Source organism: Quercus lobata, chromosome 4 (genome assembly GCF_001633185.2).
Source record: "Quercus lobata isolate SW786 chromosome 4, ValleyOak3.0 Primary Assembly, whole genome shotgun sequence".
Classification (NCBI taxonomy): domain Eukaryota; kingdom Viridiplantae; phylum Streptophyta; class Magnoliopsida; order Fagales; family Fagaceae; genus Quercus; species Quercus lobata.
The window spans coordinates 60,170,858-60,184,550 of record NC_044907.1 but is presented as its reverse complement, the minus strand read 5'-3'; the positions used below and the strand labels follow the sequence as shown (position 1 = coordinate 60,184,550).

The window sequence follows — 13,693 nt, the reverse complement described above, 5'->3', positions numbered from 1 at the left end:
TCATTTTGTAACGGCTAATAAACTTTTGTCCCTGCCCTAATGATGAGCTTGAAATATGTCAATCAAGGGTAATTGAAGCTATCTTGATAGAATTTGGAAAAGGCCGAATTCTTTTTTTCTTTTTCTTTTTTTGATAAGTAATAAGTTTTATTGATATCAAAAAAGAGTCACCCTAGTACACAGGGAGTGTACAGGGGTCAACAAATCAAGTACAAAAAATTACCAAAATAAGAAAATCAAGAAAAGAAGAGAATGATTGGTTTCGCAAAGCAGACAACTAATCCAATAAAGTTCTAAAGAAAAATAACTTGAGGTCTGGAATGGATATCTCATTATCTTCAAAACACCTACTATTTCTTTTCTTCCAAAGACACCACATTAAACAATGTGGAACAATTATCCATATGCCCATTTTGATGACAACCAAACCGACCTTGCCAGCAAGTTAGGAGCCCCACAACTGACTGTGGCATAACCCAATTTACTCTAAATAAAACCCAAAACCATAGACCACAAATCCATAGCAACCAAACAATGAAGAGATGGTCAACCGATTCACCATTACACTTGCACATATAACACCAATCCAATATCCAAACCTTCCCTTTTCTTAAATTGTCAACGGTTAAGCATTTTCCCAAAGCAGCAGTCCAGACAAAGAAAGCCACTTGAGAAAGGATCTTCTGCTTCCAAATGCTTTTCCAAGGAAAACAAAAATCATTTTGGCCCACTAAAAGACTATAATAATCATTAACCATGAACCCCTTATTTCTATCTGGTTTCCAACTCATTTTATCCTCCTTGAACCCCCTTACTGAAGAGCCATATATGGTATCCATGAAGCTTGACACAGCCTCCAATTCCCAAACATGAAAACCCCTAAAGAAACTTACATCCTAAAATAAGACCTCATTAGTGAACTTCATAAGCTCAGCCACACTTGCCTTCTTATCTCTGCAAAATCTAAACAATTTAGGATAGTAGACAGCAAAAGGTGTCTCCCCACACCAACAATCTTGCCAAAATTTCACCCTTGACCCATCACCAATATCATACAAAATATAACTGGAAAAAATGTCATCCCCGACTAAGATTTTTCCACAAACCAACACCATATGGACCAGAAACTAGACTGGTACACCAGCCACCCCATCTACATCCATATTTCACCTCTATCACTTGCCTCCAAAGGGCATTCCTTTCAAGCCCAAATCTCCATAGCCACTTCTCGAGCAAAGTTTCATTTAAAAGTCTTACTTTCCTTACCCCCAAGCCACCTGAAGAAAGAGGAGTACAAACAGCAGCCCATTTAACCAGGTGAAATTTGGGTTCATCCCCTGGCCCACCCCATAAGAAATTCCGCTGAATTTTTGCAATTCGATTAGCTACAGCAGCAAGGATAGGAAATAGAGATAGAAAATAAGTAGGTAAATTTGTTAGAGTGCTTTTAATTAAACTAACTCTACCTCCCTTGGATTAGTACAAACCTTTCCATCCCGTTAATCTCCTTTCCATCTTCTCCAAAATCGGGTTCCATATTGTCATATCCTTGAATTTAGCACCCAAAGGAAGACCCAAATATTTCATTGGAAGAGTACCTTGCTTGCAGCCAAGAACATTCAATAATAACTCATTATGCACTACTCTCACAAGAACCAATTATGACTTGCCTAGATTTATTTTTAGACCAAAAACCATCTCAAACCAAACAAGCACCATATGGAGAATCAGAAGCTGGTCAAGATCAGCATCACAAAAAATTAGAGAGTCATCAACAAAGAGAAGATAATTGCCTAATTCATTTGCCTTGATATTTTTCCATGTTTAATGATTCTGTTTGAATATGAATATCTAGGGTTAGGGTGATAAATATATTTGGCATGTTTTGTTTCCTTATAAATGTTTGATTAATTTGTCTGATTTTATTGCTATTTAATTAGGCTAAGAAAAAAAAAATTGATAGGTAAGAAAGTAATATTATTTAAAGAAAAGAAGAAAAGATACAAAGAGTTCACGGTAGTGAACAAAGAACAACAAAGAAACAAAGAGAAATAAAGGAATCAAAAACCTATTCTAAGAGACAAAAGAATAATTGATTTGACTTGATTTGATTTAATTGCTTTTATATGTTTCCTTTTATATTTTGATATTTGCCTTGTGTGTTTTATTGTAATACATTCATGATTAGAATCTTGGATTTTTGGGCTTTATTAATAATATCCTTAATTAAGAGTAGCCTATCAACATTAGTAAAGGCTGGCCCACAAACACCTTCTCATCCCCATACCTTAACTCTGGATTTAGTTTCTAGTATGTAGACCTCCATTTTGGTTCTGGACCTAAACCAGGTGATGACTACCAAAGAAAAGAGAAAAGCCATGCAACCTTTGCGCTCACAATTTGTACAAAAGATTCTCCTAAATAATTACATTAAACAAGATAGGAAACTTATAAGAGAATGCATAATGGCACAATCATTGCATGGTTAGAGACTCAAGAATCTTAAGATGGCAAAGTCCAAAAATAAGTGTCCATGGAAGTCAATTAGATATTTAATATCACATATTATGTTTTACTTGGTTTCTTCAAGAGTCAAGGGTATTTTCAGAATCATGTAATTGTTGTAATAGGTAATAATTAAGGGACTTTGGTTTTATTTTATTATTGATTTTGAATAGGTACAAATAATTTCATTTAGCAAAGAAGGAATCAAGCATGGGAAACTAGTGGAGTATAAAAGTTGTATACCCAAGGTTCTTTACAGCAAAATAGAAATACAATTAATCAATAAAATCAAGTATCGTGGGTGGTCTAGGTGGTCTACTAGCATCCAAGGACAACCAAGATTTGAATCTCTCATATATAATTCATTTTTGTTTTTATAAGTAAGATAATTCATGTTCCCACATCCAAGGACAACCAATAGAAGAATTGAATCTTTCATAGATAATTCATGTTCTTCAATCGTCTTCCATATTAAATTTTTTTGAATACTTTCGCTAATCCTCTTTAACCACTCCCTAACAACTTTAATAGAAAGAAATAATGAAGGTATCTGACTGGATACCTTATCCCAATGCATGTTCTTTTTAACCACACCCTAAAACCTTTGGTAGAAAGCTATATTGAAGGTATCTGACTTGCTACATTATCCCAATGCATGTGCTTTACAACTACAAGAACTTGCTCTTTATCAAACCATTTCTCAGGCCACTCTTTATCTTCCCCTAATGTTACAAACTCAATACCATCAACCTTCAAACTCAATTCAACTGATTCCTTGTACAAATTCTTAATATCAGTTAATGATGCCATCTTGGACATCATTTTCTTCCCTAACAATATTCCATCCACTTCAAAATTCTTAATAATGTTCAAATGGCCATGGGAATTTGCCAACTTGTGAGAGAACTTTGTATTCCCATCCCCTTTCTAAAGCATATTGCCCCACATTTTTGTCTTTAGCTAGATTCCTCCAAAAAAGAAAATTTTTTTCTAACTCAATCTTCAATTTGTCTCTACTCCTCTTTTCCATTCTTAAGCCATCTTCCTCCACAAGAGGGAAAATAAAAAAAAATAAAAAAAAAAAAATATATATATATATATATATTAGCTAGCCATTAAATACCCCACCTACCCCACTTGTTTATCTTTTTGTTATTTTCGCCAGATACCTCATTGGTCATCCCCCCACTTCTTCTAAGCCTTAAAAGTTTATTTCTTCTCTCTCTCAACTTAGAACTGCTTCTTCTCTCTTTTGTTAGACTTGATTGCCTTGGTCAGCATGCTTGTGCCTGCTCAGATGGTGTCTTCATTAAATCCCTCTCCTCAACTAATTTCTTTTTTTCTTTTTCTTACACTCCCATCATTCAAATCAGTAGCAAACGATGGTCATGGCTTCTGCATTTTGATGTTTTACGCAAAACACTCCATAACCAGTCAAACTGTCCTGATCCACGGTTTCTCCGATCAAACCATCCAGTTCCAGTTAAACTTACTTTTGTGGTTTTCTAAAACAATCAGACCAAATTAGTGTTCAATTCCTGGTCAAACCGGCCAGTCCGGTCTAGTTTTTATAAACCATGGTATTAAGACTACTAAACTACCAACACTTTTTTTTTTTTTGGATAAGTTAAACTACCAAAATACACTTAAAATTTCACAGGGATTGAGAAAATAAAATGTTGCCCATAAATTCAAATTTGACCATATTTAACCAAAAAAAAAAACTATTTTATCCCTAAAACATACATAACTAAACCTCTAAAACCACATAACTTGTACTTCAATTTGACTTAACACATGGGCCCCATAAAATAAATCTTCAACAGGCAAATTTGTGTAGTAAAAAGTTAATTTTCCATCGCTACATCATTCTTCCCCCAGTAAGAAATATTTGTGAACTGGTAAAAAATTAATTTTCCATCTTTGCATAATTCTTCCCCCAGTTAGAAACACATCCGCCTAGAGTTTTACAGTGATAGTTGACAGATTAGTAACCCTTACTGCCACTCTACAGAACCATACATGAGATTTTCACCTTATACAGCTCCTCATTCAATTCTTTCAAAGTCATTGGATCCTTTTCCTTGTTCCATCTACTAGACCTGTGACTTGATCTCCCTATGGCACCACATTCCAGGGAGAAGGAGCCACAGGGTTCACAGTTTATCAGCAAGACCAAACCTCTTGATGTGCAGAAATTATAAGAACCTTTGAACTTGAAAGTTGCACCAACTCATCAAACATCTTTAAAAGTATTTAGGATAACAATTTTTTCTTTCACACCACATCAGTAAGTTCGTTTGGAATGAAATCAACTTGACTTTTCCATGATCAATCGTATGCTCAACTTGCTCCCTTGCAGTCTCCATTATCCTAGTAATGCATTCTTTTAGCTATTCTTGAAATTGGAAGTGTGACTTGCAAGAATGGATTTTGCTCTTCAATGTAACACCTTGATGCATTGAACTAACACTCAAGGTTGCTGCACAGCAAATTGCCAGGGCCATATCCATAAGATTTTGAATGGATAAAAGGTGCAATGTTTGCTAACAAGGGTGGGGATAAACTTGGGTCTAACTTAGAATATCTAAGCTCTTGATATATTAATTTTCTATTAGGTTATTTAACCAAACTAGCAACTACCAGCTTATCCAAAGCTTCTTGCATAGTAGACAAATCTTCTAACGTTGCTTCTATTGAAGACACCCTTTCACACAATCAGTTCATATTCTTTGATGTTTCTTCGTACACTTTTTTGGATAGATGTTTCTTCATACACTTGAGAATAAACCTTAAACTTGTACTCTAATTCTGCGTTAGTCACCATTATCTTTTTTTTTAAAGAGGTAAATAAATCTTTATTAAAAAACATAAAAAGAAGTACAAAAAACTGCTCCCCTGGTAACAAAAATCTAAATAAAATTACATAAATCTAAGAATTCCAAAAGGGAAGGAATAGAATGACCACTCATCAGTCATCCAATCAAACAAAGAAAGTAAGAAGAACGGTTTCAACTCAAGCATGGAACGTTCCTCCCCCTCGAAAGTTCAATGGTTCTGTTCTCTCCAAATAGTCCACATGATACACAACAGAATAGCCCCAAATAACTGCTGTTCGATGCCGACAAACACCCCTGTTCCAACAAGCTAGCAATTCCACCACTCGTTTAGGCATAACCAAGAAACACCAAACACGCTAAACACAAGTGTCCATAGACTATATGCATAAGAACAGTGAAGGAGTAGATGATCAACTGATTCCCAACTATTCTTACACTCACAACACCAGTTAACAACACATACTTCTCTTCCTCAGGTTATCCAATGTAAGAATCTTCCCCATGGCGACTGTCCAAGTGAAAAAAGATACCTTAGAAGGAGCTTTCACCTTCCAAATATTTTTCCAGGGGAAAGACCGACATCCTTTGGCCATTAGAACTTTAAAATATGACTTAACTTTGGAGGAACCATTACTGGCAGGCAACCAAACCATTATATCTTCCCCATTCAGACTAATATTAGTGGAATATGGAAAAGCAAAGAAAGATTGTAAGCTCTCCAATTCTCAATCTTGAATTGATCTAGTAAATCTTGGATGAGAAATTTTGTTTAACAATTGGCAGAAGTAGATTTCAGCAAATAACCCTTTTTTTATAAGTAAAAATAATTTTATTGAGACAAGACTCCCTCACGAAAATAGACACAAATTAGCCTAAAGAATTACAAATGGAAAAATATCTACATATGGATCGAATATATGAAGGAATGAACAGATTTCAGTGATGAACTTGTGGCAGGATTTTGGCATACCCAATTGACATAGGAAAAAAACAGTTGTATTTGTCGTTGTGCACTTGTGGTGGGGTTAGAGTTAGAAGAATTTGTGGATTTAGGTTTCAGAATTGTTGAAAAAAGTGTTATGGTGTTCTGACAAGAATCAAAAGGTGGTCTGATGAATTATCTTTATGGCTATTTGGTAAAAGAAATAACATGGGATTTTACGGTTTTGAAAGGTAATAGAAAAGGCTTGATTTGGGGTTGAAAGGAAGGAGGAAAAGAAAGAATTTTATGGTGTTAGGGGTTGTACAAATAGTACCCATAAACAGTACTACAAGAAAGAGAATAAGAAAATAGAGAAGAGAAATGAAGTAAATATCACATGAAGGTCAACATGCCTCAATGCTTAAAACACAATATTTTTATTAAACAACTATATTCATCTTTGAGTACATTGAACAGAATTATATATAAGGACTCTTTTTTAATACTAGTAGTATTAGGACTCCACATTTGACAAGAAAAATAAAAACCTAATAACAGACAAACTTAAACTGAGAAAATAAAATATAAGATGCTTAGGATCTCCTAGAAATTCCAAACTCAACTATCAAAATACCCTTAATTTGCAGGGATTACAAAAAATACAATTTTGCCCCTAATTCAAAATTGAACCATAAATTATTAAAAAAACCCAGATAAAAAAATTAAAATAAAATTGTTTCAACCCTAACACACAGAACTAAACCTTTAAAACCACAGAACTTGTACTTCAATTCAACTTCACATGGACCCATAAAATAAATCTTGAATAGATGAATTTGAGAAATAGTAACAAATTAAACCTCCATGGTTGCATTAGTTTCACCCTTATTTCCCACAACCCAGTAAAATATGTGGGTGATCTGACATTGGTTCTGGAAGTAGTCATTGAATTACATCTTGATAATGCTCTTCGCATGGCACCTAGGCTAAAAGCAGTCAGAATACGAAAGAATCAGCTGCTCCTAACTATTACCCTTGTACAAGAAACCCCTCCTGATGGAAAGTCCAACTGCTCAAGTTTATTTATGAAATCTATGAAATTAAGCCTTGCTTGTCACAAGCTGTGACAGTTTTGTCTCACTTTGGGAAATCTCACTACATTAATTCACCCCCAAGAACTGTGCTGCATCCCATCACCTTCTAGCTATCTTCAACTCCTCCCTCCTATAGGCCAACCTCTCTATATCATCATTTGTGAACTGACACCATTATATGCACATTGGAATTTCTCTCCACACCATGTCTGTCCTAAATTAGTAGGAAAAGGTCCTCCATAAAGCAATTAATTCTCATAGCCCCACATTTATCCCACACTAGTAGAACACCCACTTGCAGTTCCAATAGCTTTCAAAGACAACCAATCTACAAAATTGCCCTACCATAGCTTTGCATAACCTCTTTTGTAACTTTTTCCATTTTGCCTTTTGCAAACATATCACATCTCCAATCCATTTCTGTAGCATGTTTTCATTCAATGATTTATTTGTAATATCATTGATAAATTGCTAGTAACCTGATGCTTTCTAAGGGTACCCTCTCCTTTTTCCCCCTTTTTCCCCTAACATCTTGGTTAATGGATGATGCTAATTTTTTCAATTCTCTACTCCCTTTTAGCTTTTTACCTTGGTTGCAACCCATTAGCAATTGTCTTCAAAAATTACTCCTCAAATCTTTTTTTTTTTTTTTTTTTTTTTTGATAGGTAAGAAAGATGTATATTCAAAAAACTGCTAAATGCAAAGTAGCATCAGCATATCAAAAGTACAAAAAAAGATGGAAAAGCAAAAACAGAAAGAAAAAAAACACTAATTACAAAGAAGAAGAGAGCTAAGGAATAAAGGAAGAGAATCACTAGATGTGAGTCCCCAAGCCCAAGCCCAAGCCCAAGCCCAAACCCTAGCCCAATCAAAAAGGGAACCAAAAAAGAGAGCAAGCAATTGGTCATTAGATCTATCCAAATCCTCAAACGTCCACCGATTGCGTTCCCTCCAAATACACCACATCAAATACAATGGAACTAAATTCCAAATGTGAGATGAATACTTCCCCAACCAATTCCACCAACCAAATAGAAAATCTGACACCGTACATGAGGGGACCCATGAAATCCCAAAATTGATACGCTTAAAAGATGACTAAGTTGATCAATATGTCCTATAACCCACGTTGAAACTACCTCATCTTTGATACACCCTCTTCTAGCTTATTTAGTGATTGTACCACTACTAGAACATCTATTGCCAAAGGAGTACAAATCAGAGGACTAGAAATTAACCCTCCCATCATATACAAAATAGAGACACTGTTGGGACATAGTGGTTGATGTTCGAACTATAATCACTCCCCAAACAACACTCCTTATGCCAATCAAACCCATATCATTGGCCTAGACCCATTGTATCTTCTACTTCTCTATCAGATCCCGACCCAAATCCTCCCCAACTTTTCTAGTGATGTTTCTTGGCTCAATCTTCTTTCAAGGTTCATACTAGCAAAAGCCCTCCAATATTAGCTTTTTGAAGTGCTCAAGGGTCAGCTGATGGGAAACAAATCAACTTTCCACCAACACCCACTCACTACTGGCAATTTCTTTCACCAGCAAATGTTCCAATTTAGTAGCTGGTCCACATTGGTGTATTCATAGGCTAATATAAGAGCATTAAGAAGTACGTTTTCCTTAGTGGTTAGCATGCAAGCCAATACCAAGGTTCAAAACCTAGCAATAAAAAATTCTTCATTTTTTGGAACAAAAAGGTTGGTCTGGGCCGTTATTGAACTGTGACTGGTTCTCACAAACCATGACTGAACTATGACCGGTTCTCACAAACTGTGACCGTGCATACCAATCAGTTCATCTGTGGGTCATCCGGATCTTGAATTCTATTCAAAAATCCAGTTTTGTACGATTAAAAAAATGGTCCTCAAGTTGGTTCCCAAATAACCTAGTTGGACTGACAAGTTTGGTCCAGTTTTCAAAACAATGGACGGTATTAATGCAAGAACAAAGGCCAATAGCTTATCATAGTCAAGTGTTGAAGGGTAAGGCATTGCACTTGTCTACCTATGAAACGAAGCTGCTATCCTTAGTCAATGTAGTGGAAAGTGGAGGCCTTGTTCACTAGGCAAGTCCATCTTCCAAGACTAACCAGCGAAACCTTAGGCTATGTTTGGTAACTGTATTGGGTTTCTATTTTCAAAAACTTGTCTTTAAGAATAAATATAAAAGTTGTTTGGTTAGTTGAAAGATAAAATAGTTTTCCAAAAAGAAATATATATATATATATATTCAGTAATTGATAATGAAAGAAAACAGAACATTTTTTCCTTTTTTCTTTTGAAGGTGCTCAAAAAAATAAATAAATAAATAAGGAAGAATTTGATTGAGTTGGTGCTTGATCTGGCTCCACCATCTATTTGCCCATAGTCCATCTCTATTCCCTTGCTGACATTTCATTATTATTTCAATATAGATTATGTACGATATGGAATGGAAAAGTTCCATCCCCACCATTTCAAAATCTCCCCCCATGACCAAATCAAATTCCCATGCTCCAGTGCCACACTTATGGGCTCATCGACTTCTCTTCAGTTTTCTCTCTTTGTGGAGTGCAGAGATAATAGAGAATAAAGGATTTAGATAGGTGTGAGAGAGAGAAAAAAATCAGTTGGGAACTTTGTTGTTACTGAAGTATTGGTTAAGTTGCACAGCACCCAGGATGAGGATGCTACTTATAGATTCCTTCACACTCTTCAATGACAATATCCTCACCTTGTGAGCAAGGTGCTTTAAGGGGAGGGTAGATGTAATGAGCCTAAATGTTGTAACATTTACTTCCAATTGTCTACTACTAATTGTTGGAATGGATATTGCATGCAAGAACCAGGTTTTATTACAATTAGTCGGTTGGTGAGTTAGTTGGATGTTACATTAAATTAGTTACACTTACATACAATTAGAGCCAAAAACTCAAGAACTCGAGCCCAACCAACCTATATAAATACTTGTCAATAGTGTTGAACAGGAATGAGAAATAGGTCATAGACTTCTCTTTCCTTCCACCTATTCTTTCTCTTATTCTCTTATGTCGTTTCCTTTTCTTGGAGGGTGACTATCTTGATTCAGTCAAGTTACCACTAATTTCCCTAAGAATTAAACTCTGCAAATTTTTCATACAAGCTTCAAGTTAAAACCCTTTTATTTGTAGATTGGTTTTGTCATAAATTTAAAAAATTATAGAATATTTTAGAATTACATAGAATATTTTCTTTCAAAGATATAAATAAGAGAGGGAAAAATGGAATTTTCAGATTGCCAAAATTTGTGTGAACAACATTGTACCACGTTCAAGATTGAGTTTTCCTTAGTCAAAAAAAAAAAAAAAAAAAGATTGAGTTTTCCCAAAACTTGGTTCCTAAGTTGGCATTGTATTATGAAAACTTTGGTATGTCCTAATTATTCTCCCTAGAATTGACGTAACCAAAATAATAGTGAGAGTGGGCCCTAAAGAACACTGAATATAAGGCTGAAGACAATGAATTATGATAAAAGTTCTTCAGGATTTCAAAAATAAAAGTGCAGTAATTATTAATCTATGGGCTTGAAGTTTTGAGCAGTAAGACAGAGAGAGAAAGTAAGACATGAAATTCATAGCCTATTTGAACCATGTATTAAAGAGAATATGATAATTAATAAGGAGCATCTAGACTCCACATCCATACCTAATCTCAATCCCATATCTATTACTTGAATTTAGAATATGTACATTCGTCCCTCAAAAGCTACTAGTCATAAAAAAATTGTCACCTGACTTCCTGAATTAAGTTTATCTTAATTTCTCACGACACAATAACCCAACTTCAATTGAGAAAAGATCTCCAGTCCTTATTGCATTATGATGAGCTCATGTAAAGTATATCATGGTAATTGAACAATACAAAAAAGTAAGTACAGAGAACTTACCGTCTTATTCTTTGAAACTTTAAAGGGCAATGCGACAGTAAAGCCTAGAAAAGCAGAAAAAGATCGTTATAATGGAGAAACAAAAAGAAAAATTAAGATAGAACATATCGATCATATATAGATGTCTCATAAAATAAACATCATAACAGTAATAATGCAGTTCTAGCAAACATTAGGCCAGCATAGCAATCTTTATGTGCCAAAAAAGATATGGAAGGGGAGGAATGGCCAAACTTTTAGTGACAAGGAGTCTAATATTTTGAATTGAATTTAATTAGAACATTCAGTATTCCACATACATTGACCTTTATATTTAATATTATTTCTCTCCTATAATGGCTATCAGAAGATATAGAGAAAACCAAAAAAACACAAACAAACAAACAAAAAACCTTAATAGATTAATAGATGAGTAATGCTACATGAATCAAATATCAAGCACATCTGCTTTAACATGGACAAGAAATCTTAGCCAACAAAATGCAGCTAAACAGGAGTTTGATTTCTTTTAAATTAAGTATGACAATTATGACTCCAGCCTCCAGGAATTCACTAGCAACAAGAAATTGCTAATCAAGAAGAGAAGACACAATACCTTGTGGGCAGGTGGAAGCTTATTATAAGATCTCTCATATCTTTTGACATCCTCTTCTGCAGCATCTGGATAGCTGTATGAAAAGACCATGCAAGAAAGCCACTAGTATTAACACTAGGGAGAGAGGAATTAGATTCACCATCTTAAACAGTAATGACAGCACATAGATTACAAGCAAAGTTCTGTGATTAGAAACTAGATGGAGGAATTTTGACACAAATCAAAAAAATACATGCTCTTTTCTCTTTGTAAATACTAAAAAAATAATAATAATAAGGCCGAGAGAAACAGTTGAAGAAGATGGCTGATTTGAAGAAATACAACATGTAACATACTTGCAAATATAAGTTGAATGTAAATGATTGAGCAAAGCATCAATCCCAACATTATTACTTGCAAATCATTATCCCGCTATAAAATGAGCGGTAATATAGTGATCGAAAAACACAAAATTAGATGAAATACCAATACTAGACTAGAGAAATATTTTTTTTGTTGTTGTTTTTTTTCCTATTAAGAGAATATATAGAGGTAAATTCACTTCCTCCACTTATATTTTTGTCATAACCATGAAACTTATCTAGTTTTTTTCATATTGAACCTTAGGAGATTTCTTTGCAGAGAAGACACTAATTTTCTATGGAACAGACTCTGAACAAGTTTGGTAATTGAGATGTACTCTTCTTACTTTGAAGCTATTTGGGGCTTAAATCAATTACTACAGCAATTATAATAATTTGAGGAAAGGCTCTTTTTTAACTGTAATTCCCATACGATGAATCAGCCAGAAAAGACATTAATCAATTTAATTAGAGCTATGGATAATTCTATGAAAGTAGTAGTAATCGCAATTAGAAGCACAGCACCCCCAGAGTAACAGAAATAATCAAATCGACCATAGCTTTAATTTTGTAACCAAAAATAATTAAGAAAGAAGAATGGAATTATTTTACAAAAAAGAGGAGGTACTTGAGATAGGCGCTAATGATGCGGCGAAGGGATTTGACTTCGAGGGCTTCTTCAGCCTTCCTCTGACGACGTCGTTCCTCGTCTTCCTCTTCTTCCTGCTCATCTACTCGCCGCAATGACATTTCGATCAACACTATCCTCACTACAGTTCCAACTCTTAAACAAACTGCTCAACACTCTTATTATTATTATTATTATTCTTGTATTATGTATGTATATGTATTTGTATAAAACCAAATAACCAGGCTTTTGGGCTTCGGTCTGGGATGTGGCTAGTGGCTACGTTGCCTCATCTCCTCTATTCAAAGTTCTAAAAACCGGTTTCTTTTTCTCTTTTTCATTTTTTTTTTTTTAAGGCAAAACCACACGGATTTTATTAAAAAATAACTATAAAACTCAATTTATATTCTTAATTAGGCAACGTTTCAAACATATTTGGTCTCTAACAATTTAAGTTCTCTGCACTCAATTTTGTCCAATAAATTTGCCTAACTAATAATATAGTTTGGGTTTTATAGTTATTTTTTAATAAAATCCAAACCACACTATTAGTCCATGAAGTTTACCCTTTATGCGCAATTGGTCCCTTAAGTTTTAAGCGTGTGCAATTAGTCCCTCAAATTTTCAAAATGAGCAATATAAATCTTTTGGTTAACTTTTGTTAGTAATGTTACTTACGTGACTAAAAAAATAATAACTTGACATTTTTTAAATGATGTAACATTTATTTTTATTAAAAAATTCCAAAATTAAATTTACACATAAGAAAGGAACTGGATCCATTCCAATTCAAATATTTATCCTAACACGGTACAAAAAAATCTTCATTTACAGTGAAAGAGCT

The 13,693-nt window shown here is 34.4% G+C and overlaps 1 protein-coding gene across 2 annotated transcripts in view; it reads right to left on the bottom strand.

Moving 5' to 3' along the window:
* Nucleotides 1-13,127, bottom strand: part of LOC115986652 (carnosine N-methyltransferase-like) — a 33,426-nt gene extending 20,299 nt beyond the window's left edge. The window contains exons 1-3 of one of the 2 annotated variants that reach the window (XM_031109878.1): nucleotides 12,850-13,127; nucleotides 11,881-11,953; nucleotides 11,286-11,329 (exon numbers count right to left, since the gene is read on the bottom strand). In XM_031109878.1, coding sequence (XP_030965738.1) covers nucleotides 11,286-11,329; nucleotides 11,881-11,953; nucleotides 12,850-12,971 — 239 coding nt within the window. In that variant the 5' untranslated portion in view covers nucleotides 12,972-13,127. The remainder of the gene's footprint in view (nucleotides 1-11,285; nucleotides 11,330-11,880; nucleotides 11,954-12,849) is intronic. The other variant, XM_031109879.1, reaches the window with a different exon arrangement.
* Between the last annotated feature and the right edge of the window lie 566 nt (nucleotides 13,128-13,693).